The sequence below is a fragment of the Suncus etruscus genome, chromosome 1 (assembly GCF_024139225.1).
Source record: "Suncus etruscus isolate mSunEtr1 chromosome 1, mSunEtr1.pri.cur, whole genome shotgun sequence".
In the NCBI taxonomy this organism is placed as follows: domain Eukaryota; kingdom Metazoa; phylum Chordata; class Mammalia; order Eulipotyphla; family Soricidae; genus Suncus; species Suncus etruscus.
The window spans coordinates 60,043,490-60,070,963 of NC_064848.1; the positions used below are offsets into that span (position 1 = coordinate 60,043,490).

The following is a 27,474-nucleotide window of genomic DNA, read 5'->3' on the forward strand; positions in this document are numbered from 1 at the left end:
TTTTCTTTTGCTATTACAGAAAAGAAGAAAATTACTAGAGTTGAAGAGATAATATAGAGGACAGAGTGATTGCCTTGCAATACTGCTGACTGAGTTTAATCCCTGGTACCCCATATATAATAGTCCCAAGCCTACCAAAAAGTGAAGGAGGAGAGAGAGGAGGAGGAAGAAGACATTACTTAAACATTAGATCAGGGGCCAAAGTAAAAGTATAGCAGGAAGGGAGCATACCTTCCATGAAGCCAACTCGAGTTCAATTCCCGATATCCCATCAGGTTCCCCTAGTACCATCAGAAGTAATTATTAAGTGCAGGAGTGGATTCTGAGCATCACCAGGTGTGACCAAAACAAACAAACAAACAAACAAAATTCAATCAACATGGCACCAATCATGATTTGAAAGTTGCCAGGCTGTACTCTAAAAAGTATCAGAAGAGGTCTGTGAAATAGCTGGTGAAATAAGAGCAATCTAAATTCTAGTAATTCTAAATTAAACAAGGTTATTAGCACACCCTCCTCAACAACAAACATTAATGACACCCTCAAGAAGAGTGGGGAAAGTGTTGCCAAGGAAAATAGCATTACTCATTCTTTCGGATCTTTCTGCCATTCCCTTGGCTTAAATGAGCGCAGCTTCTTTCACAATGAAGAATGTGTTGATGTGTTGATAGCTCTTATAACAAAGCCAACTGTGGTTTTCTTTTGATATGCCACCCAAAATATTTGAAGAAATACAAGTACGAAGGAGTTGCATGAGCTAGAGTACAGAGGTTAAGGCGCTTGCCTTGCATACAGCAGACCCAGTTTAATTCCACACACTGCATATGGGATCCTGTTGTGCTCCACCCCCCACCCCCGCCCTAGCATAGAAGGCAGCAAGCCCTGAGCACTCTTAAGGTGTGGCCCCAAAGCCCATAATAATAGTAAGAATAATAATACTTAATGAGCGCCTATGGAATGACTCAGTAGCAAAATGTGCCTGCCTTACAAGCACAAAGCCATGAGCTGCATGGCCAATGATGCCTTGGCATACAAAGTATGGCTCTTGCAGTGCTATCTGGGAGCCGTCATGCTACAGCAGCAATTGCAAGCTCTACCACACATCAAATGTGTGAATGTCCCTCAACCCAACGAACACAAACCTGAATCCCACAGTGATGTGGCCCTCACACGTCCAAAAATTAAGGAAAAAAAATAAAAATAAAAAAATAAAGAGCACAGCCACAGAAACATATAAGTAAACACCACAATAACAGGGTGCAAGCCCTGGTGAGCAACTATCACAGTGTGAACACTGCAACTATATACCTGTGTAGCCCCTGGGCACTAAAACAGCAGCAGGAACACACAGAAGGCAAGGGACAGAAAGAGAAAGCTGATCTCTGTCCTAGCATCTGATCACTGACAGCATATAAATCAAGAACAAACTGCCATGCCTGTGGTATTTCTGCTAAAAATGCAAAGTTGGATGGGCTAGAGCGATAGCACAACAGCAGGACATCTGCCTTGCACATAGCAGACCTGGATGAACCTGGGATCAATCCCTAGCATCCCATATAGTCCCCTAAGCCAGGATCGATTCCTGAGTGTAGTAGAGCCAGGTGTAACCCCCTGTGCAGTGCCGGGTGTGGCCCAAAAACAAAAAAAAAAAAAAAAAAAAAGTGGTATTCAGCAACCATTTGGTGCTGGGGATTCAACCTGAAATTTCTCACATGCAAAGCATATGCTCCAGTCCTTTATACAGAACACCCCAGCTTAGATGTTCATAACTTTTTTTAGAATTGTATTAATTCTGTTAAAAAAAAAAATTCTAGGGCCCGAAGAGATAGCACAGCGGCGTTTACCTTGCAAGCAGCCAATCCAGGACCAAAGGTGGTTGGTTCGAATCCCGGTGTCCCATATGGTCCCCTGTGCCTGCCAGGAGCTACTTCTGAGCAGACAGCCAGGAGTAACCCCTGAGCACCGCCAGATGTGGCCCAAAAACCAAAAAAAAAAAAAAAAAAAAATTCTAAATTGTTTGTTTACTTGCTTGTTTTGGTTTTGGGGACAAACCAGTGGTGTTTAGGGATCAACATGCATCCTTCAAGGCAGGGGTCTCAAACTCTCAGCCAGCAGGCCGTTTGCAGCCCTCCGTACAATATTTTGTGGCCCTGCCCTAGAAGAATCTTTTTGTTTTGTTTTGTTTTAGTTGTTTGGGTCACACCCCCCAATGTTCAAGGCTTACTACTGACTTTGCACTCAAGAATCACCCCAACTGTGCTCACTTCGGCAGCACATATACTAAAATTGGAACGATACAGAGAAGATTAGCATGGCCCCTGCGCAAGGATGACACGCAAATTCGTGAAGCGTTCCATATTTAAAAAAAAAAAAAAAGAATCACCCCAACTTTGCCTCCTGCAGCCCCCAGGTAAATTGAGTTTGAGACCCCTATGCTATACTATTGTTCCGGCCTCACGTTCTCCCATTTTACCTCAAAATAAGCAAATAACACAATGCAAAGCATGTAAAGGCTGATCAGAGAAACGGATGAAGAGTTTGTATTCAGGGGCCGGGCGGTGGCGCTGGAGGTAAGGTGCCTGCCTTGCCTGCGCTAGCCTAGGACGGACCGCGGTTCGATCCCCCGGCGTCCCATATGGTCCCCCAAGAAGCCAGGAGCAACTTCTGAGCGCATAGCCAGGAGTAACCCCTGAGCGTCACAGGGTGTGGCCCAAAAACCAAAAAAAAAAAAAAAAAAGAGTTTGTATTCAGGAGCCCTGATTTAATGTCCAGTCCTCAGGGTGCCCCCAAGCACTGCTTGGAGTGTCCCCAAACACTGCTTGGAGTGTCCCCAAACACTGGTTGTAATTCAAAAACCAAAATAAGGAGCTGGAGAGAGCACAGAGATAAGGCATTTGCCTAGCATGCAGCCGATCCAGGATGGGCCCAGGTCGAGCGGTGTTTCAAATCCGGCCATCCCACATGGTCCCCCTGGCCTGCCAGAAGCAATTTCTGAGCAAAGAACCAGTAATAACCCCTGAGCACTACTGGGTGTGACCCCAAAAAAGAAAGAAATATAAAACCAACAAGCAAGGGAAGTAGCTCAAAGACCAAGGGCACAGAGCAGGCATGTGAGGCTCCAAGTTCCACCCAGATACCATATAGCACAACTAATCACCATGGGTATGGCTCTGATAGCCCCCAGCACCACTGTGCCTGGGCAGCATCCCACTACTTGGTCTAACATCAAACCATCTGACTTGGCTGCTTTGCTTGGAAGCCCCTTCAGCTCCAAACAAAAAGTGAGATTCAAGACTGAAGCAAGAGGGGCCAGAACAATAATATAGCAGATTGGGTACTTGCCTCGCATGCCACTAACCAGCGTTCAACCCCCAGCATTTCAGATAGTCCCACAACCCCATCAGGAGTGATTCCTGGAGGGAAAGACAGGAGTAACCCCTTACCATGGCTGTGTATGGTCCGAAAACAAAAACAAAAAAACAGAATAGATGCCGGACCAGTGGCGCAGGCCATAAGGCATCTGCTTTGCACCCACTAGCCTAGGACGGGCCGCAGTTCAATCCCCCAGCCTCCCATATGGTCCCCCAAGCCAGGAGCAATCTTTGAGTGCATAGCCAGGAGTAACCCCTGAGCATCACCGAGTGTGGCCGAAAAACAAACCAAAAAAAAAAAAAAAAACCAAAGGAAGTAGGCCAAAAAAGGTTGGGAACTTCTGACCAAGATGCTAATAAGTAGATGTTCAGGAGTAAAGTCAAGAAACATCACCTTATATCCCAGGATACCTGATCAGTGGTATTTCCTCTTTCCAACAAAGGAGCACATTAAAACACTGCTACACCCTACTTTCCTTCATCCCAAACAAGGCAGGCAAGAGCTCTACCCAAACACACCTGTATTACTTGCTTCTGGAGTTGTGCTGACTGTGTGGTTGAGATCTGAGTTTTTTCTCGAGCACCTCGGGAATGGTCGCTGCTCAGCGAAGTCATCATATACAGTATATACAAAAGAACGTGTGTGCAAAATAGAAAACCTGCAAGGGAACAGAGAAAAAGGTTGAAGTTAAAAGGTAAAATTCAGTGATAAGAAGCATAGAAGAAAAACTCTACAGATCGAAGTACAAAATTCTCAAGATCTAGAATTCTAGTTTTTCTGTCAGCTAGTTAATTTTGATAATACAACCTCAATGTCTACTTACATGTTGGGAGGGGCCAAAGGAGGTAGTGGCCATACCCAGTGCTGCTCAAGGGTTACTACTGGCTCCACATTCAGGGGTTAGGACTGGTGGTGCTAAGGGGAACACATAGGATGGTGGATTTCGAACCCAGGTCAGCTATGTGCAAGGCAAGAACCCTCCTCCCTGTATACTATTGCTCCAGCCTTTACTCAGACTTTTAGAATATCTATCTATACCCATATTTTAGCAATTCCACATAAAAATCACAAATACCACTGGCTTTAAACAGCAATCATTTTATTTTATTGGGGAGTTTAAGAGCCATACCCTGAAATGCTCAGAGATCACTCTTTTTTTTTTTTTCTTTTTTTTTTGGATTTTGGGTTACACCTGGCAGCAGCCAGGGGTTACTCCTGGCTCTACGCTCAGAAATCGCTCCTGGCAGGCTCGGGGAACCATATGGGATGCCAGGACTCAAACCACCGTCCTTCTGCATGAAAGACAAATGCCTTGCCTCCATACTATCTCTCCGGCCCCCAGAGATCACTCTTGTGATCGCAGGGGACAATATGGAATGCCAGAAATCAACCCAAGTCAGCTGCAAGCAAAGCAAACACCCTACCCCCAGTATTACTGCTCCAGTCTTCCTGCAGGAGTGCCATCTGGTAATAAAACTCTGCATCAACTTAAGCTAAGTTGAATGAAAGCTACTACTAAGGTTTATATTCACAATAATCAATTTAAAGACTTGTTATTACATTTTGATGTAATGTACCTGAAAACCCTCACTTGCCAACCAAAAAAAACAAAATTTTACCAATTCCCTGGATCAATGTAAACTCAAATACTTTATTATAAGGCACTTGTCTTACTTGAGGGCCAACACTAATTGGATCCTATCACAAATGATCTGAACACAAACAGAGCAGAGTAGCCCCCTATATCACCAATCATGTCCCAAGCCCTAAAATGACTATCTCCATTATTGGGGCTGGAGCTATCGTAGAGTGGGTGGGGTGTTTTGTGTTGCAAGCAATCAGGGTCCAATCCTTGGAATCTCCCTACATCAGGAGTGATCCGAGTGGAGAACGAGGAGTAACCCCTGAGCACTGTCAGGTCCGAAAACAAAACGAACAAAAAAAGACAATTTCCATTATTAACATCAATCTTCCCACTGAATAATGTGCTGAAGGACATGCAAAATAAAATCAAATAAATAATAAAAGTTAAAAGAGCTAGTTTAATGGGCTAAGTGCACTTTCGCTATGGGGACCCACGATCGATCCTCAGCACCTGAGGGATAGACTCAAGCACTTCTTTGCGTAAGTGGCCTAAAAGTCAAAAACCAGGGGCAGAATAATAGTACAGAATGTAGGGCATTTGCCTTGCATATGGCCAAAACTGGTTAGGTCCCCAGCATCTCAGGTCCCCCAAGCCTGCAAGTACAGAAGTGACCCCTGAGCACAGTCAGGAATAACTCTGAGTACATAAGATGTGGCCAAAACTAAAAATAGGAATAATAATAATAATGGGCTTGGGGACTGGAGCAATAGTACAGTTGACCCTGCACACAGCCTATCCAAGTTCCATTCCCAGAATCCCATATGCCACCCCACCCAAGCATCACCAGGAATGAGTCTTGAGCACAGAGACAGGAGTAAGCCCTGAGCAATGGCAGATGCAGTCAAAATAAATAAATAAATAAATAAATAAATAAATAAATAAATAAATAAATAAATAAATAAATAAGAATAGGCTCTATTACAACAATCCATGATATACAGAGATGGAGGCTCATGGACCTTCAAGATTTTAACTCTACCCATGACCAAGGTACACAGCTGCTAGAAGTGTAATGGATGTCATTACTACTTCACAAGGACAGAAGATAGCCCTCACTCAGGAAGGCTCAGCTCACAGAAGCCACAGCCAGCCAAAGCATTCAGCAGCACCAGGCCCATCTCTGTACACCTTCATTTACTGTGATGAGCCTACATATATGTCGAGCTGGTGGTGCTCAACACTAAATCAATCTAATTAAGGCTGGTAACAAGCAACCAGGGGAAAAGATAAGTGTTTGTAAAATCAGACACAGGAAACCAGTGAAGTGTTTGGCTAAATTGTATGGAAGTAAAGGACTATGGCAAAGAATCTCAGGCCACCTATGTCATCAAAGAATATTTCAAATACCAAAAAAAAGTAGATTAGGGGCCTGAACAATAGTACAGTGGGTATGGTGCTTGCCTTAAACCAGCTGACCCAGGTTTGATCCCCAGCATCACATGTAGTCTCCCTAGACCACCACAAGTGAATCCTGAATGCAGGGTAAGAAGGGAAGAGGGCAGAGGAGGAGGTAGAAGAGGGAGGAGGGAAGTGGGAGGGGAGAGAAGGGAAGAACGAAGAGGAGGAACAGTAAAAGGAGGAAGAGATGAGGCCAGAGAGATAGCACAGTGATAAGGCCTTGCTTGCCTTGCAAGCGGCCAATCCAGGATGGACGGTGGTTGGAATCCCGGCATCCCATATGGGCCCCCCTATGCCTGCAAGGAGCGATTTCTGAGCAGAACCAGGAGTAAAGCCTGAGCACTGCTGAGTGTGACCCAAAAACAAAAACAAAAAAGGAGGAAGAGGAGGAGGAGGTAGAGGAGAAAAAGGAGAAGAATGAAAATTTTTAAAGTGGCACCATCATAGCCTCATAACATATTTCTAAGGATGCTTGCTTGTATTCATATTATTTTCTTTCAATATGGATATTCACACCAACACTCAAAATATCAAAATAGGGGGCTGGGAAGGTGGCGCTAGAGGTAAGGTGTCTGCCTTGCAAGTGCTAGCATAGGACAGACCGCAGTTCAATCCCCTGGCGTCCCATATGGTCCCCCCAAGCCAGGGGTGATTTCTGAGCGCATAGCCAGGAGTAACCCCTGAGCGTCAAATGCGTGTGGCCCAAAAACCAAAAAAAAAAAAAATCAAAATAGCTAAATTCCTTGGGGGCCGAAGAGATAGCATGGAGATGAGGCATTTGCCTTGCATGCAGAAGAATGATGGTTCGAATCCTGGCATCCCATATGGTCCCTGAGCCTGCCAGGAGCGATTTCTGAACATAGAGCCAGGAGTAACCCCTGAGCGCCACTGGGTATGAGCCAAAATAAAAAAAAAAAAAAAAGCTAAATTCCTTCTGGTAGAAAATGTCTTATATAGAACAGAGAGTAAGGACAGGGGGTTGGGCACTTGACTTGCAAACAGCCGGCCCATCTTAGATCCCCCATTACTCGCCTATAAGGGTCCCCTGAGCCCCACCAGGAGTGATCCCTGGGCACAGAGCCAGGACTAAGCCCTAAGCATTACTGAATATGGCCCAATCCCCCTCCAAAATAATAAAATCAACACCTGTAGGTGACCCAGAACTGACTCAGTAGCTGAAGTACCTGCCCTGAAGCATGAAGCCATAACTTGAAGTACAGGTGCAGCAGGTTGTGCAGAATGGGGGCCAGGCTGTCTAATGCCCAACACCACAAGCAACAAATTTGTCCAGCCCTGCCACAGCCTTGTATTGTGATAAGAACCCCAGCAAGCTATACAACTAAAAGTTGTACAAGTGCCACATTTAAATGATGGTGACCCCCAACAAGCATTTCAAACTGGTGTTCAAGAACCACAACCAAGCCTCCTCTATGCAATCCCTTGGTCACCAAAACAACATCAAAAAGAAAAGAGGGAGGGGGGAATCCACACCTCTAAACTAACATCCTGTCACATGGGGACCTTCTACATCCTCTTTTCTGGAAAACAAAGCTATATCCAGACCCAGGAACACTTCCGCAAATACACATCCACTTACCAACCCAAATGACTGTACCGTAGAAGTGGGATCCATTCCTCTATCACTCTCCACCCCGCAGAGTTCTACCACCCAGCAACAGGTTCCAAGTGAATTCTAAGAATAGAAGCAGACAAGGGCAAGAGATTCTAAAAATAACCCAACAGGAACTCCTACATATCTTGGGTTCTTGAGCTGCAAACAGTACTGCATTACTTCCATTTTTTTTAATGAAATGACAGATTTGGGGGGGGGAGGGGTTGTTTCTTTTGGGGTCACAACTATTTTCAATTTTCAAGGGATTTCAAGGATCCAACTCTGATCAGCCTTGTGCTATACTATCTCACTAGCCCCCAATTTCCAAGGGTTTTAAATTTTATTTTGTTTGTTTCAGGTGGCATTCTGTGCTCAGGGCTTATTCTTGCCTGTGTCAGGAATTACATCTAGCAAAGGTTGGGGATGGGGGACCATATAGGATGCCTAGGATGGAAGAAGGATACATCCAGGATGTATTAGGCATGTTATTGCTCCACCCCTCTTTGAACTTTTTAAAAGATAAGATACTGGGGCCGCGAGTGTGGGCGCTAGAGGTAAGGTGTCCTGCCTTGCAAGCGCTAGCCAAGGATCAGGACCGCGGTTCGATTCCCCGCCAAGGATCAGGACCGCGGTTCGATTCCCCGGCGTCCCATATGGTCACCCCAAGCCAGGGGTGATTTCTGAGCGCTTAGCCAGGAGTAACCCCTGAGCATCAAACGGGTGTGGCCAAAAAACCAAAAAAAAAAAAAAGATAAGATACTGAAAAAATTGCATCTTCAAATGATTCTTGAGTTAAAAACATTAAAAAGTTTTAAGTCGGGGACTGGAGAGATATCATGGAGGGTAAAGCGTTTACCTTTCATGCAGAAGGTCATCGGTTCAAATCCTGGCGTCCCATATGGTCCCCCGTGCCTGCCAGGAGAAATTTCTGAGCCTGGAGCCAGGAAAAACTCCTGAGCACTGCCGGGTGTGACCCAAAAACCACACAAAAAAAAAAGTTTTAAGTCACCATTATTTCTATTAAACCTCAAACATGCAAATACCACAAATTCATCATATAAAGACTAATTTTTTTTTTTTGACTTTTGGATCACATCCGGTAGCGTTCAGGGGTTACTCCTAGCTCTGTGCTCAGAAATCACTACTGGGAGGCATGGGGGACCATATGGATGCCAGGATTCGAACCACCATCTGTCCTGGATCAGCTGAACGCAAGGCAAATGCCTTACTGTTGTGTTATCTCTCTGGTCCTATAAAGATTAATTTTAAGGCAAGAAAATACATTATCAAAAAAAAAAAAAAAGAAAAGAAAATATATTACTTGGTGAAACTATCTAAAAATCATATACTACCATACCCAAAAACGTAGTAAGAGCACTTTAGATTATTGTGAAGTTTCAGAATGCTGTTGATAACACGTTTGAGAATAAGAACTGTGAAGGGTTTGAAAAGCACCTGAGGATTTTAGAATGTATCACAAGTAGCAGCATTACCAGATAGCTCTAAAACCAGGACTTGAACACAATGGCACAAACTCACATTCCAGAAACAGCAAAATGAATGTGCTTGTTTCAAACAGAACACAATCAATCCAGACAACAGGAATTACTTAATCGGCTAAGAACTCAACTACTAAAAAACAGAATACAGGGGCAGGAGCAATAGTACAACGGGTAGGGCATTTGCCTTGCACACAGCTAACCCAGGTTCAATCTCTGGCACTCGAGCACTGCCATAAAAAAAACCCTGAGCACCAACAAGTGTGATTTCCCCCCCCCCCAAAAAAAAAAAAAAAAAAAAAAACATAAGGAAGAGACTGGAGCATTACCTTGCCACACAGCCTACACAGGTTAAATGGCTGGCACCCTATATGGAACCCCCTGAGCACTGTCAGGAATGATCCCATGAGGACAGAGCCAGAATAAGCCTTGAGTTCATCTCAGTGTTGTCTAAAAACTAAAAATAAAAAATATATATATAAAATCACTAGGTAAGTGGCTATAAAAAATATGCAGGTATTTGTCTGGGTTCAATATTAAGCACCACATATGATGCCGAACTCTCACCAGGAGAGACTCCCTGAATGCAGCGAGCCAGCAGTAAACCCCTGAGTACTGCTAGATGTAGCCCAAAATCAAAAAAGCAGAAACAAAAAAAAACCCAAGAAACAATGAAAATTGGAAGAAAAAAATACCACTTGTAAAAAAAAAATAAAATAGCACTTGTATTTCCATCACCCCCCCAAAATAAGCAAACTAAATAATAGGTTTGCACATAAGCCCGAGTAATAGGTAGAGCAGGTAGGGCATTGCCTCGTACATGGCCAACCCCAGGTTCAATCTCCAGCATCCCATATGGCCCTCCAAGCACAGCCAGGAATGACTCCTAAGCATTGCTGGGTGTGGCTCAAAAACAAAAACCCTGGGGGCCAGAGAGGTAAGACCTGTGGCCTTTCATGCAGGTACATTGGTTTGAATCCTGGCATCCCATATGGTCCCCCTGAGCCTGCCAGAAGTGATTTCTGAGCATGGCCCCTGAGCACTGCTGGGGGGTGTGACCCAAAAACAAAAATAAAAAATAAAAACTCTGAATCCAAGGCCAATGTCATATTTCAAATTGTTTCCTTATCTTTCATTTTAAAAAATCATTTCTTTTGGGGGCCGAGTGATTAACTCAGCATTAAGGCTGTGCCTTGCACATGACTAAACCTAGGACGTACCTCAGTTCAAATCCCCAGCATCCCATATGATCCCCAAAGCCAGGAGCAATTGTCTGTGCACAGAGCCAATAGTTACCCCTGAGCATCACCAGGTGGGCCCAAAAACAAAAACAAAAAAGGCATTTATTTTGTTTTGAGTCACTATTACTATTCTATTGAGGAAAGCAGAAAAAAATTTTCCATGTCCATGGAAGCCCTGCTTTTCAGACAAGTTGCATCTTATGCAAACTGGTTAACAGATAACTTCACTGCATGTAAAGGAAGGAAAGGAGTAAGAAAGGAAAAGGAAGGAATGGGAGGGGGAAGGGACAAAGAAAGGATAGGCCAAAGGAGGGGGGCAACAAAAGAGAAAAAGGAACTTTCAGGTATTAATAAAAAGTGATAAATTGCAAAATAAAGATTCTCAAGCAAAGTTGAATGCAGCTATTTCTGCAGGAAATCCTCCCCACCCTCTAGAGAATTAAGTTCAAAGAGATACTAGATTAAGTGTCAATAACAATGATCTTTGTCATGATTATGATGGGCTTATTTTCATAAATCTCCATACTTCACAGTCTCACTCATGCAGTCTGTCAAAGTCTTAGTACTGCTTGTACCAAGGCTTCCTAGCTTTCACAGGAAGGAGCTAAACTGAGATGTGACCAGGTGACCAGTTCCTCTGACTTGCTTTCTCTAACACAATTAGAAAAGGGAAAGGTGGCATTAAACTATAAAATTACATCTGTAGGGGCTGGAGTGATAGCACAGCAGGTACAGCGTTTCCCTTGCATGCAGCCAAACCCGGGACCAACCCGGGTTCGATCCCAGCATCCCATATGTTCCCCAAGCCTGGCAGGTGCAATTTCTAAGGGCAGAGTCAGGAGTAACCCTGGAGAGCCGGGCCCGGAGAGATAGCACAGCGGTATTTGCCTTGCAAGCAGCCAATCCAGGACCAAAGGTGGTTGGTTCGAATCCCGGTGTCCCATATGGTCCCCCATGCCTGCCAGGAGCTATTTCTGAGCAGACAGCCAGGAGTAACCCCTGAGCATTGCTGGGTGTGGCCCAAAAACCAAAAAAAAAAAAAAAAAAAAAAAAAAAAACCCTGGAGAGCCACTGGGTGTGGCCCCCAAACCAAAATATAAATTCTGTAATTGTTTTTGTCAATGTCTGTGCAACTATTATTTTATGAGTATTTCAATAAATTCCTTTCTAAAATTTAAAAAAAAACCTATAATCTCTCCTTCCTCTCCTCATTCTTATCAACACAAATTCAATAAGCCCAAACTCTCCCCAGTAACAAACCACATAGACAACAGCCTCTAATCCAACTCATTTCCTAATTCACCAAATGGATCACCATTTAACTTTTTATTTTCCAAGCACAGAAATGTCAGAACACTAAAAAAAAAAAAAAAAACAGGAGTATCAACCACCAAGGTGTGAAAAAAATGTTCAAGATATACCTCAAATGTCTGAATAAAGTGATATCTCTGTTAACCACTCTCATTTAGATTATAATTACTGCTGAAAATTATTTAATACTAACTTCATTTTTACAACAGACAAAACTCTACAGATCTTCAAATCTTACTAAAGCCGACCTATTTTAAGGTGTTCTCGTTTTTCACATCTCTACACAAATCACTTAACCTTGGCCCTCAAGTGTTGACAATTGATTGATACCATTTCAGATACACATTTAACTATTCCAAGACAGCTATCCCTATGTCTACCACTAACAATACTCTTCTCCTAAAATACAAATATATTTTTCAATTTTCACATTTTGTTTTTGTTTTTTTATTTGTTTTGTTTTGGGGCCACACCCAGTGACACTCAGGTGTTACTCCTGGCTATGCACTCAGAAACCACTCCTGGCTTGGGGGACCATATGGGACACAGGGGGATCGAACCAAGTCCGTCCTAGGCTAGTGTGGGCAAGGTAGATGCCTTACCGCTTGCACCACTGCTCCCAGCCCTCATATTTTGTCATTTCTTCCATCCTTCCTGTCCCTTTCCTTCCTTATTGTTGATGTTATGGATCAATAGATTGTGGGGATGACACTGTCTCAGGGTTTAATAGGTCAGTGTTTGCAGGCAGCACATTCCTGGGGAATAGAGGTTCCAGCTATAAAGTTCACTGCAATAGTCACATACATGTGCTCACTACCTGGTCCTGACACATCATTTTGGCTGCCAAACTCTCATGAGGATCATATCCTTATGTGGCACCCCACCCATACTAGCTGCAATAAGGACACAAATCACAAGAGGAGTCCAGGTCTGTGGAAAGCTGAGCTGCCAAAAATTTGCTCAGCACAGGTGGAACACTGGAGAATTGAACAAAATCACCTGTTTGCAAGATGATCCATTCTTAGCTATCATAGCTATTCATCCTGGCTCCTGTTAACTATTTTTCTCGTAGGTCAGATTCAGCTGTTCAGTTACAGTTCATTGATTTCCCCCCAAGGGAAATCTTCAGGGTTTTTGTTTATCTTATTACTGTTTGCAGGGTCACACCAACACTGCACAGGAACGTGAAGTCACCTCGGAAGTACTTAGGTCAGCAATGGCCATGAGAGTGAATGATGGTCAACTGTATTGGGGTGGAGGGTGGTCACCAGCACCATACCCTGTGGGGAAATGCAGTGTTGAAGATTGAACCCAGGGACCAACATGCAATCAAGGCATGGGCTCTACCCATGATCCACAATCCCAACCCAAGTTTTGTTGGTTCAGTGTTTAGGAGTCACAATCAGTGGTGCTCAGGATTTAAGCCTTGCTCTGTCCTGACCATGTCTGAGGGAACCACACACAATGCCAAAAACTGAACCAAAGCTGACCATATGCATAGCAAATTCCAGTCATTCCTATGCTATCTCTCCAGCACCATCCTTTTGTTGTTGTTGGGTTGTTTTTTTCGTTTTTGGTTTTTTTTTTGGGTCACAACCGACAGTGCCCAGGGGTTATTCCTGGCTCTGTGCTCAGAAATCGCTCCTGGCAGGCTCATGGGACCATATGGGATGCCAGGATTCAAACCACAGTCCTTCTGCATGCAAGGCAAATGCCTTACCTCCATGCTCTCTCTCTGGCCCCATCCTTTTGTTTTTGGGGAAAGGAAAAACTAGTTTTATCTCTCACAGGATCCTCATTACTAGTCCACTGATGACAAAAGCAATTTGTTTGGCCTTTGGATTTTGGTGCTATGGTGTGGAGAATAGGGGGTTATACTTGCTTGGTGCCCAGGAATCATTCCCTAGTTGTGGTTGGAGTACCATGCCATGCAGAGATCAATCCCAGGATGCAACTTATAAAACATGTACTCCAGCCATTTGAATCGTCTCCAAAATGTCAATTAAATAAAGAATATATTTATCAAAACATGGCCATGCAACCCATCTTTTCTTAGTGAAATAAAATAATTTTATATAGAAAAATGAAGAGTATGTGTGTGCTGCAAGTTTGAGAGAAGGATTTCTTCAGAGGGAAGAATAGCAGTGAGTATACATTTCAGGCTGAGACTAGAGCTAAACTCCTAGAGAACGCACTGCAAATCACCCTTAATATTAACCATCCCGTCACTTAGACATCATGTTCAAATTTGTTTATTCAAATACAAAATACAGGGCTGAAGAACTAATGAAGTAGGTAGGGCAATTACCGTGGATGCAGTCAATCCCCAGCACCCCAGGCCCTATCAGAAGTGATCCCTGAACAGAGCAAAGACTAAACACTGAGTTTCACTGGGCATGCTCCTACCCAAAAATTAATTTTTCCTGGACACTGGAATGACAGCATAATGGGTAGTATTTGCCTTGCACACAGCAGACCAAGGTTTGATCCCCAGCATCCTATATGGTCCCCCAAGCCTGCCAGGAGAGTTTTCTGGGTGCAGAACCAGGAGTAACCTCCAAGCACTACTGGGTGTGGCCCTAAAAGCAAAAAAAAAAAAAAAAAAAAGTTTTCTTAACTAAAAACCACTATCGAGGGCCTGGAGAGATAGCACAGCGGCGTTTGCCTTGCAAGCAGCCGATCCAGGACCAAAGGTGGTTGGTTCGAATCCCGGTGTCCCATATGGTCCCCCGTGCCTGCCAGGAGCTATTTCTGAGCAGACAGCCAGGAGTAACCCCTGAGCACCGCCGGGTGTGGCCCAAAAGCCAAAAAAAAAACAAAAAAAAAAACAAAAAAAAACAAACCACTATCGAGAAAATATTCCATATTTTGTTCCTTATCACAAGTCCATAAACCTACCTGACACTTCTTTACCTACAGGGTACACTTTTTGCAGGGTAACCACATCTTAGTACAGGGCTAAAGGCACCTACCTGGAATGCGGCCAACCCTGTTTAGACCCCCACCCCACCCCACCCAAGTATCGTAGTATCACTAGGCAAAGTCTAGAAGGCCCCTAAGCACCACTGGGCCTTCTGAGTAGAGCTTGAGAAACCCAAGGTCATAGTGGTCCTCAAACTTTTTAAACAGGCGGCCAGTTCACTTGTCCCTCAGACCGTTGGAGGGCCGGACTATAGTAAAAATAAAAACAATTCCTATGCACACTTCATATATCTTATTTTGAAGTAAAGAAACAAAACGGGAACAAATACAGTATGTGGCCCTCAGGCCATAGTTTGAGGACCACTGCAAGGACTAGAAAGGGTCAGAGGAGAGTGCAGTGGGTAAGGCATTTGCCTTGCATTGGAGCCCATCCTAGTTAGATTCCCCAGCACCAAATATTGCCCCCTAAATAATGCTGAAGCAATCTCTGAGCACTGAGTTAGGAATAGCCCAAGCACCACTGGTCCAAACTCAAAAAACAGAAACAAAAAGAACAACAGGAATTAAAAAATAAAACCATCTGGGGAGGAAGTGGCAAAGTGGCAGGCACTTCACTTTGATGAAAGCAGAGCAGCAGTAACTCTGCACATCAAAGAGTAAAGTAACATTGACTCTATTGCAGACTATGCTGCCTCAATGATAAGTTTTTGTTTGGGGCCACACCAGCAGTGTTCAAATGGCTTACTCCTGGCTCAGTGCTCAGGAGTGGCCCCTAGAGATGCTCAGGGACCATGTGGTGCAGGGAATCCAAACAAGGTAGGCCACACAAGGCAAGTGCCTTAATCCCTATATACTTTTGTTCTGTTTAGTTTGTTTTGGGGTCACACCTGGCAGTGTTTAGGGGTCACTCCTGGCAGGCTCTGTTTTGTTTTTTGTTTTTGGGCCACACCCGGCGGTGCTCAGGGGTTACTCCTGGCTGTCTGCTCAGAAATAGCTCCTGGCAGGCAGGGGGGACCATATGGGACACCGGGATTCGAACCAACCACCTTTGGTCCTGGATCGGCTGCTTGCAAGGCAAACGCCGCTGTGCTATCTCTCCGGACCCTCCTAGCAGACTCTGGGCACCATATGGGATACTGGGATTCGAACCACCATCAGTCCTTGATTGGCAGTGTACAAGGCAAACGCCCTGCCACTATGCTATCTCTCCAGCCCAACCTACACCTATATACTTTTTCAGGCCCCACTCCCCCAATAAAAGTATAAAACAGTAAAGAACAGAGCTGGAATATAACTAGCAGCACATTTGCCTTGCATATGCAAAGCCCTGGACTCAATTGCTGACACCACAAAAAGAAAACAAAGATGGAAAGGCTAAAAGGCTTAATTTATCCTATAAGCACTCTTAGAAACCACATGCTCCATCTTGAAAGCACTGACTACTCAAGTTCTCCTCCCCCCAAATATAATAACTCACTGCATCCATAAACTCAAACATCTGCTTCAGTCAGACAGGTTCCTATCACCATTATCACTCCGACAGAAAGAATAAATTCTTTCCCCAGATAACCACTGACTGTTAAATCTAATTGTGAAATCTTTCTTCTGTTTTTGCTTTGTTGTTCATTTGTTTCTGAGCTATGCTTATACAATACTGGCTCTGCATTCAGGAATCGCCACTGATGATACTCAGGGACCATATAGGAAGCTGGGGATCGAACCCGGATCAAGCAAGGCAAGCATCTCACCTGCTGGACTATTTCTACAACCCCAAAAGTTTACATTGTGCTTTGCTTTGTATTTTGTTTTGTTTTGGGATACCACCTCCAGCCATGCTCAGGAAACCCTAGTGCTGGGATCAATCCTGGGTCTGCCAAGTTTAAGGAAAATGTCTTAACCTCTTAATCTCTAGCCCCCAAATCTGTTCACATTTTTTTTTTTTTTTTGGTTTTTGGGCCACACCCTGTGACGCTCAGGGGTTACTCCTGGCTATGCACTCAGAAGTTGCTCCTGGCTTCTTGGGGGACCATATGGGACGCCGGGGGATCGAACCGCGGTCCGTCCTAGGCTAGCGCAGGCAAGGCAGGCACCTTACCTCCAGCGCCACCGCCCGGCCCCATCTGTTCACATTTTAACCTGCTCGGTCCGTGAGGCCCTAACAGGAAAAATCCCTGAGCACAGAGCCAAGAGTATAAAGCCCTGTGCACTGCCAATTGTAGCTCATTTTTTACAAAAATAAAGAGGAGAGGAATAGTACACGAGTTAAGAAATTTGTCCTGCATGTAGCTAACTGGGGGGTTTGATCCCTGGCTCCACTGGCAATATTAAACCCTGAATACTATCAGGTATGGCCTACAATCTAAAAAACTTAAAATAGAGGAATATGGGGCTGGAGCAATAGCATAGTGGATAGGGAACTTGTTTTATACATAGCCAACCAAGGTTGGATCCCAGGCATCCCATATGGTCCCCCAAGCCTTCCAAGAGTAATTTCCAAGTGCAGAGCCAGGAGTAACTCCTGAGCACCACCAGAGGAATGTAAACTGGACCTGGATAAATTACAAATTCAAGGCCCCACCTACATATCAATCCTTCTTCCTTAGACAAGGGTGCAAAGCCCAGCCTTATGCACAAATATGAACACTGTTTGACTTATCAGCTATACTTGACTGTAGTCCCAGATAACAGTATTTCAGATAGGTAAAGCAGTCCTGTACAGTAAGAACACAGGTTGAAAGTCATAAAGAACCAGATTCCACAAGTTACAATTTAGGTAACCTTGAACAAATACTTTTAATTCTCTCAAACCTGGGAGACAAAACACTTTATATATACTACAAATGTTTAGTCTAAAACCTAATAGTTATTCAAAGATAATAACTAGAATTACAGTATTTTTGTTTTGTTTTGTTTTGGTTTGGTTTTGGCCACTCCGGTGACGCTCAGGGGTTACTCCTGGCTATGCACTCAGAAGTCGCTCCTGGCTTGGGGGTTCGAACCACAGTCCGTAGGCTAGCGCTGGCAAGGCAGATACTTACCTCTAGCGCCACGAGCAGGCCCCAGAATTACAGTATTGTAAACCACATCTTTCCCTCTGTGGATTTTATTTGCTCCAAAAAGTTAAGACTGGCTAGGGCCGAAGTGATAGCAGCAGTAGGTTTGCCTTGCACTGGGCTGACCTGGAACAGATCTACATTCGATTCCCCAGAATCCCATATGGTCCTCAGAGCCTCTTTCTTTTTTTTTTTTTTTTTTTGTTTTGTTTTTGGGTTACAACCGGGAGTGCTCTCCTGGCTCTTCGCTCAGAAATCGCTCCTGGCAGGCTCAGGAAACCATATGGAATGCCAGGATTCGAACCACTGTCCTTCTGCATGCAAGGCAAACACCCTGCCTCCATGCTATCTCTCCAGCCCCCGAGTCTCTTTCTGGTCAGGAGTAACCCCTGAGCTGCTGGTGTAGCCCAAAAACTAAAAAAAGAAAAAGAAAAACTGGGCCCGGAGAGCTAGCACAGCGGTATTTGCCTTGCAAGCAGTTGATCCAAGACCTAAGGTGGTTGGTTTCGAATCCCGGTGTCCCATATGGTCCCCCGTGCCTGCCAGGAGCTATTTCTGAGCAGACAGCCAGGGGTAACCCCTGAGCACTGCCGGGTGTGGCCCAAAAAACAAAAAAAAAAAAAAAAAAAAAAAGGAAGAAAAGAAAAAATAGTATGATTCAGGGACCGGAGTAATAATTAGAGCAGGGTGGGCACTCACCTTGCATGCGGTCAACCTGACATCTCATATGGTTCCCCCCCAAGCATCACCACAAGTGTTCCCTGAGCACACAATCTAGGAGTAAGCCCCAACAACTGCTGGGAGTGTCAGGCCATCACCAAATAAAAAGTAATTAAACTGGATTAGGAGGGGCAATAGCACAGTGGTAGGGCACTGGCCTTGCACGCGAATGACCTGGGATGGACCAGGGTTCAATCCCCTGCATCCCAAAACCTGCCAGGAGCAATTTCTGAGCAGAGAGCTCAGGAGTAATCCGAGCGCTGCTGAATAAAAGAACAGGAAGGAAGGAAGGAAGGAAGGAAGGAAGGAAGGAAGGAAGGAAGGAAGGAAGGAAGGGAAGGAAGGAAGGAAGGAAGGAAGGAGGAAGGAGGAAGGAGGAAGGAAGGAAGGAAGGAAGAAGGAAGGAAGGAAGGAAGAAGGAAGAAGGAAGAAGAAGGAAAAGAAGGAAGGAAGAAAAGGAAGAAGGAGAAAGAAGAAAAGAAGGAAGAAGGAAGGAAGAAAGAAGAAAGAGAAAGAAAGAAGAAAGAAAGAAAGAAAGAAAAAAGAAAAAAGAAGAAAGAAAGAAAGAAAGAAAAGAAAGAAAGAAAGAAAAGAAAGAAAGAAAAGAAAGAAAGAAAAAAGAAGAAAGAAAGAAAATAACTGGATTAGGAATATAAGCACTAGTTTTGTGTGGTTCTGGGGATTTACTCAAGTCTTCCCAAAAGGTACTACTATGCACTACATTCCTGTGCTGTTTCAACTGAAAGTACTTTCCTCATCATTCCCAAAAGCATCTCAACTCCTATCTGGAAGGTCAGCACCCGCTAAAATGTAAAGACAGGCAGGTATTGTTCTCTAGCATCTAACAGTTTCCAAAAGGGAGCAACAACCTGGGTCCAAGGGAACATTTACCTACCTCCATAATCATTAAAGGGGCCTGAGGCCTAAATCAGGGTTCACCAATCCTTCCAAATAATTGACATTGTTACAAGAATATACTACTGAAAGTTTTCATCAACTTAACTGGCTCATCATCTAAAAGGTCTCATCAATGTTGCAAAACTCAGAGACTATGTAGCAGTAACAGGATACACAGAACATCTTCAGTCAACTATTCCCAGCAACTTACACTTCCAACACACTCAACAGCAATAAGCAGTTAAAACATTTGGTATGGGGGGAAGCAAGAGTGCAGTGGTAGGGCCTTTAACTTGCACACGGCTGACCCAGGACGAACCTCAGTTCAATCCCCAGCATCCTATATGGTCTCCCCAAGCCATAGCCAGGAGTTAGAACCCCTGAGCATCACCAGGTGTGGCAAAAAAAAAAAAAAAAAAAATTTGGTGAATACTATTTGAACTAACAACACTAACTGTCCTACTCATTAGGTAATTTAACCAGACAGAAATAATGGATAAAGGGGCTGGGTGACAGCACTGCATTCGCCTTGCATAGGGACAACTGGGTTCAATCCCTACCATCTCATATGGTCAGCTCAAAGCACCAGTAGTGATTTCTGAGTGCAAAGCCAGGAGTAACCCTTGAACGCCACTGGTTGTGGCCCAGAAACCAAATAATAATAATAATAATAACAACAATAACAATAATAATAGATAAAAATGTAAGAAAATATGAGGCTAGAAAGAAAACACAGTGAGTTATCTTGCCTTGCATGCCAGCAAACCCAATCTCCGGCACCCCATGTGATCCCCTGAGCCTGTCAGGAGTGATCCCTAAGCAGAGCCAGGAGTTAAGCCCTGAACACTGCTGGATATATTCCAAACCCACCCACACCTACATCCCTATAGGAACATTCTCTTCCTTGGTGATTCCCTTACATCACAACCTGAGACACACTCAGTTCTCTTCCCTCCAGAGAAGCTGGTGTTTACAAGAAACTCATTCTCTCTCCCTTCCCTCCACCACCATATTTCTCTAAAGAAAACTGATCTCAGTACTTGTCATCCAGTAAAATGTTTTTCTCAAGACAACACACCTAAAAAACCTAGAAAACCTGGGCAGAAAAACCTAGAAAACCTGGGCAAAGACTGCTTCTGGATATGCTTAAGCAAGCTGTTCCATTATGAGCTGACCAATGAAACAGCACACATGGATGGAACAGAGTGAGGGATTAAGTCCTCAGCCCAACCACTTGAAAACAACTAATTTATTCAATCAATGAGGATACTGTAACTTGGACCTACTTGATAGAAGAAAAAAGAATTTAAGGGGTCCAGAAAGACAGCACAAGGATAAAGCACCTGTCCTGAATGTTGTCACTCCCAGTTCCATGCCCAGCACTACATATAGTCCCCCCGGTTCTGCCAGAGGTCACTTGAGTACCAGGCCATGCATCACTGGATATTGTCCAATACCACCCTCCTGGTATATGATAAAATAAGCATTTCTTTTAAATGAGATCAGGGATCAGATTGATAGCACGGCAGATAGCATGCTTTTGCCTTGCATGCGGCTGACCCAGATTCAATTGCCAACATCTCATATAGTACCCCAAGCATGCTAGGAGTAACCCCTGAGCACTGCTTAGTGTGGCCCAAAAACAAACCAAAAGGCAAAAAAACAAAAACATAAAATGAGATCAAATAAATGTTGGGCACCAGAGATAATACATGTGACTGACCCCAGTTTGATTTCCATCATCACAGTCTTCAGAATCGACAGCCCTACAGGGCCCCCAGCAACTCAGGAGTAGGCAATCCTTGGCACTGAACCCCAAGAGCACTCTAGGAGCTACTCTACTCAGTTCATCAGTGGGTTTGATTGGTGCTCAAACCTGGCAATGCTAGAGACCACCAAAAACACCACAGTGGTGGCTCAGGAGTCCATCACCCATCAGAACTGGAGTTAAAGAAAACAAAACTCAGCCAGAGAGATAGCATAGAGGTAGGATGTTTGCCTAGCATGCAGACAGATGGTGATTTGAATCCCAGCATACCAGGTGGTCCCCCAAGCCTGGCAGGGGTGATTTCTGAGTGCAGAGCCAGAAGTAACCTCTGAGCGCTGCTGGGTGTGACCCAAAATAAAAAAAAAAAAATTTTTTTTAAAAACCTGCCAGGGGCCGGAGAGACAACATGGAGGTAAGACGTTAGCCTTTCATGCAGAAAGATAGTGGTTCAAATTCCGGCATCCCATATGGTTCCCTGTGCCTGCCAGGGGCGATTTCTGAGTATAGAGCCAGGAGTAACCCCTGAGCACTGCCAGGTGTGAGTTCAGGGCAGTTACACATTCATTCCACTCCTGTGAGTACTTTCCCAGGCCAAGAAATTGAATGTAGGGGCCGGGCGGTGGCGCTGGAGGTAAGGTGCCTGCGCTAGCCTAGGACGGACCACGGTTCGATCCCCCGGCGTCCCATATGGTCCCCCAAGAAGCCAGGAGCAACTTCTGAGCGCATAGCCAGGAGTAACCCCTGAGCATCACCGGGTGTGGCCCAAAAACCAAAAAAAAAAAAGAAATTGAATGTATTTGGGGAAGAAAAAAAAACTGAAGGGTCTCCCACCAGAGCTCAAGGTGCCAGGGGTCAGGCAATCCAGAACAAATCAACTAGGTCTAGGATTTCAATGCTGGTGCCCATTGGGGAGGTGCTGTTCAGAACCAAACATGCTGGGACCAGCAACCAGGGCCACTTCCAACAGTGTCAGGGAGCCAGCTCTATCAGGATCAAACTTGATCATTGAGCACTCCTGGGTGTACCCCACCCCAATTGAACATGCAGCATCTGAGAAACTATCAAGCAAACAAAGAAAAAAGTAGGAAATATCAGTATAAGCAGTTTGCTTTATAACTGTCAAAACAAACCTGATTAATTTTATCATTTTTTTTTTTTTTTTTTTTGGTTTTTGGGCCACACCCATTTGACGCTCAGGGGTTACTCCTGGCTATGCACTCAGAAATCGCCCCTGGCTTGGGGGAACCATATGGGACGCCAGGGATCGAACCGCAGTCCATCCTACGCTAGGGCTTGCAAGGCAGACACCTTACCTCTAGCGCCACCTTCCCGGCCCCTAAACCTGATTAATTTGGTTCTTGGACTTAAACATAAGAATTTCATTCCAATTTGAGAGCTGGGTCAAAATTATTTTAAGGGCCCGGAGAGATAGCACAGCGGTGTTTGCCTTGCAAGCAGACAATCCAGGACCTAAGGTGGTTGGTTCGAATCCCGGTGTCCCATATGGTCCCCCGTGCCTGCCAGGAGCTATTTCTTTTTTTTTTTTTTTTTTTTTTTTTTTTTTGGTTTTTGGGCTATACCCTGTGACGCTCAGGGGTTACTCCTGGCTATGCGCTCAGAAGTTGCTCCTGGCTTCTTGGGGGACCATATGGGACGCCGGGGGATCGAACCGCGGTCCGTTCTAGGCTAGCACAGGCAAGGCAGGCACCTTACCTCCAGCGCCACCGCCCGGCCCCGCCAGGAGCTATTTCTGAGTAGACAGCCAGGAGTAACCCCTGAGCACCGCCGGGTGTGGCCCAAAAACCAAAAAAAAAAAAATTATTTTAAAGCCAAGCAAGAAGATGACTCAAGGGCTGAAGCATATCTTAGCAAACAGAAGCCCTGGATCCCAATTTAGCACTGCAAGTCCCCAGATCACTTCCAGGTGTGGCCCTCCCTCCAAATTTGTTTTAAATTTTTTTTTCAAAAATTGGGGCCAGAGAGATAGCATGGAGGTAAGGATTTGCCTTGTATGCAGAACAATGATTCAAATCCCGGAATTCCATATGGTCCACCGAGCCTGCCAGGAGTGATTTCTAAGCCCTGAGCACTGCCGGGTGTGACCCAAAAACAAAAACAAAACAAAAAAAAAAAAATTTTTCCCCCAAAAATTACCACAGGTTGCACAGGTTGGGCTAAAACAAAGATAGCAGGTAGGATGCTTGCCTTGCATATGGTCAACCTGGGTTTGATTCACAGAACCACATACGGTACCCTAACGCCAGCCAGGTGTGATCCTTAGGCACCAATAGATATAGCTCCCTCCCCCCACAAGAAAAAAACTACTAAAGGTTTTACACCACAATACTCCTTTAATTCTTGCCTTTTTTTTTTTTTTTTTTTTTAGGTCACACTTGACAGCGCTCTAAGCTGGCTCTGCACTCAGAAATCGTCCCTGGCAGGCAGGCTCGGGGGAAACATATGGGATGCTGAGATTCGAACCACCAACCTCCAGCATGCCTTACCTCCATGCTATCTCTCCGGCCCCCTAATTCTTGCCTTTATTTGCCCTCTTCAAATTACTTATCTCCACTCCATTTCGGGGAAGGAGGGTACTAACATGATGCTTGTGCCGAGCTGTGATCTAGAGACCATGTAGTAGGACAAGAGCAATAGCATAGTGGGTAATGTGTTAGCACACTTGTCTAGCACACAGCAGACCCAGGTTCAATCCCCAGCATTCCAAATGGCTCCCCTAGTACTGCAGAAATATTCTAGTGCAGAGACAGGAGTAATCCCTGAGCATCACTTGGTATGGCAAAAAAATAAAGAAAAAAAAATTGAAATTGAAAGAAAAAGTCCATATGACATTAGGGATCAAACACTGAACCCTGCATGCAAAGCAAGTGCTTTTAGCACTTTGCACAATCTCCCTGGCTCCATAAGTCTTACTTTGTGGGGGTAGGGGTTGAGGGGCCAGAGGGGCCAGAGGTTTTGGGCCATACCAGCGGAGCTCAGAAATTACTCCTGGCTCTGCATCCAGATATTCAAGGGTCACTCATTGCAGAGCTCAAGGGACAATATGGGGTTAGGATGCCCCTGGACACATGAAAGGTCAAGTGAACTACCTATTGTACTATCTCTCCAGCCCTATTAATTCTCAGCTTTGAAAGGATACTTCATGTAAGCAGAGCTCAGGCTCAGCAGAAAAGCACTAAGTGTTGCATGCATGAGAACCTGGGTTTGATTCCCAGCATGAAAAAAATAGTAATAAAGGACACTCCATTTACTCAAACTATCAACTAAATGCTAACTGATAAATGCTGACATACAGGCTCCCTAATGAGAAATAAAATGTTTATAAACTAAGAAACTTCACCATCTGCAAGATCACATAAACTACTTTTAAGCAGGCACTAGCAACCCTTCATAATACAGTTAGCTGAAAAGAAAAAAGTCATTAAAAATAAGTAGAGCCAGGGCCTGGAGAGATAGCACAGCGGTGTTTGCCTTTCAAGCAGCCGATCCAGAACCAAAGGTGGTTGGTTCGAATCCCAGTGTCCCATATGGTCCCCCGTGCCTGCCAGGAGCTATTTCTGAGCAGACAGCCAGGAGTAACCCCTGAGCACCGCAGGGTGTGGCCCAAAAACCAAAAAAAAATAAATAAGTAGAGCCAGTACAGTGGGTAGGGCACTTGTTTTGCTCAAGGCCAACCCAGGTTCAGATCTCCAGCATCACCCATATCATCCACCAAGTTGCAATAAATAAATAAGTAAATAAATAAGACTAACCTCAAGATACAGCACAGTGGGTAGGGCAGTAGGGTGTTGACCTTGCAAATGGCATTAAATCCCTAGCATATCATATGCCTCCCCCAAGGCTGCCAGGAGTATAACCCCTGAGCATGACCAGGTGTGCCTCCTAAAAAAATAAAATAAAGGGCCATGACCTCACCCCATCATGGCAGTGCTCCTCTTGCTGCGCCAAGGGCGGGCAGCGGCGCTCAAGGCGCTTCTAGACACCCCCAGAACTTGAGGACTCGCTTCCACGGTTTCTCTCGCTGCAGAATCTGGGAAGTCGGACTGGGCACAGTCCCTGAGCTCCAAGAAGCAGAGTCCGCCCAAAAAGCCGGCCCCCGCCGCAGCCCCCCCCCAGCCCTTCGACAACAGCAAGTACTGGAACCTGCAGCACCACAAGTACACGCCTGCACCAGCCGTCCTCGGGCAGCGAGTCCCCGAGCCACTAACGAGACGCCACACCGGCCCCATAAAGAAATAAAGAGAAGCTTTAATGTAAAAAAAAATAAAATAAAATAAGGGGGCCGGAGAGATAGCATGAAGGTAGTGTGTTTGCCTTGCATGCAGTAGGATGGTGGTTCGAATCCCGGCATCCCATATGGTCCCCTGTGCCTGCCAGGGGCGATTTCTGAGCATAGAGCCAGGAGTAATTCCTGAGCACTGCCAGGTGTGACCCAAAAACCAAAAAATAAAAAATTAAAAATTAAAAAAATAAAATAAAGACTAACACTTTCAGGGATAGGGCTTAAACTCAAACCCTTTCTCCAAATCTTCAAGAGTGACATACTTCTTACATGTAGTTGACACTTAAAGAGAGCACTTAGACAGTTAAGTGATTAGTCCCTATCCACACACCATCACAGACTAAAAATTCACGTCACATTCTACAGTTTCTCCCCAATACCAAAGACCTTCTGCCTACAACTTGAGTTACTCCAAGTCACTGGAGTGAGCGCCAACTGGCTACACCAATTACTGGGAAAGGGAAGCAGATGATGTGTTATTGTTTCTCTGGCCTTTTCCTAAAGGCAGCTACATGTGACTATTACCAGTCCAACCCACATTTAAAGAGAGGGGCCAGAGGAAATCTGAGCAGCAGGAAACTAGCAAGGGAGGCAATTATAACCCTTTCCCATGGCCTCATTCCCATGCCACCACTTCCAGCCACATTTCAATCACAACAAATACCTCCCAATTCTAAATCTTTAAGGCCTGAGCTCAGAGGACACAAGGGAAGTCATCAGGATAAACCAATAGGTAATAAACAGGAAGGGGGAGAGGATGGACACACAACTCTTAACACACATGTGAACAAGTCAGGAGGGACACACTGGAAGTCAGCAGAATAATCTAGGAAACTAATCCCTTCTATCTAATCAAAGAAACATTCCAGGAAATGGGCAGATAGCCCAAGCCAAATGGGCCCTGCAAGCAGGTAAGAGATTTTGGCATATTGAAAGAACCCATCAGCTCTACAGAGTGGAATTGATTCCCTTTCCAGAAAAAGGAACCATCTAATTTTCAACAACCCAATGCTTAGATACATAGGAATTTAGACAGTATTACAAACATCTATTATATAATGTATGGACACGAAACATTAGAAATGCATGACTCGTGAAACAAAACTGATGGTAAACTCCTTGGTTTTAAAAGAGCTATGGATGAGGCCTGAGAGATAGCACAGCAATAGGGCATTTGCCTTGCATATGGCCACACATGGGGGTTGAGGGGACCAGGTTTGATTCCCGGCATGCCATATGATCCCCAGGGCTGCCAGGGGCAATTTCTGAGTGCAGACCCAGGAGTAACCTCTGAGCACTTTGGGTGTGGCCCAACAACCAACCAACCAATCAATAAATAAAGTTTTAAAAAAATAAAAGAGCTGTGGAAGGGCTGGAGCGATAACACAGCAGACAGGGCATTTGCCTTGCATGAGGCCAACCAGAGTTTGATCCCGAGCATCCCATATGGTCCCCAAGTCCCTCAGTACCACCAGGTATGGCCCAAAACCAAAAAAAGAGCTGTGAAAGGAATGGAGAAATAGAGTGGATAGGGTATTTGCCGAGCATGAAACCCAACTCAAACTCAAGGCTCAATAAATGGCACTCCATACAGTTGGTACCCGAGCACCATCAGAAGTTATTACAGTGGGCTGGAGGAAAAAAAAAGCACAGTGGTAGAGCATTTGCCTTGCTCACAGCCCAGGACAGACCCCAGAGTTCCTGGCTTCCCATATGGTCCCCCAAGCCTGCCAGGA

General features: G+C 44.8%; 1 protein-coding gene and 1 non-coding gene across 3 annotated transcripts in view; one reads left to right on the forward strand and one right to left on the reverse strand.

Moving 5' to 3' along the window:
• Positions 1–27,474, reverse strand: part of UBAP2 (ubiquitin associated protein 2) — a 122,520-nt gene that overhangs the window by 91,627 nt on the left and 3,419 nt on the right. For both annotated transcript variants that reach the window (XR_007495849.1, XM_049773014.1), the window contains exon 2: positions 3,891–4,030. Coding sequence is in view for 1 of the 2 variants with exons in the window: in XM_049773014.1 (XP_049628971.1) it covers positions 3,891–3,989 (99 nt within the window). In the remaining variant the exon portion in view is untranslated. The remainder of the gene's footprint in view (positions 1–3,890; positions 4,031–27,474) is intronic.
• LOC125996219 (U6 spliceosomal RNA) lies at positions 2,257–2,363 on the forward strand. Its single transcript, XR_007491233.1, has one exon. It is a non-coding gene; the product is annotated as a U6 spliceosomal RNA (small nuclear RNA).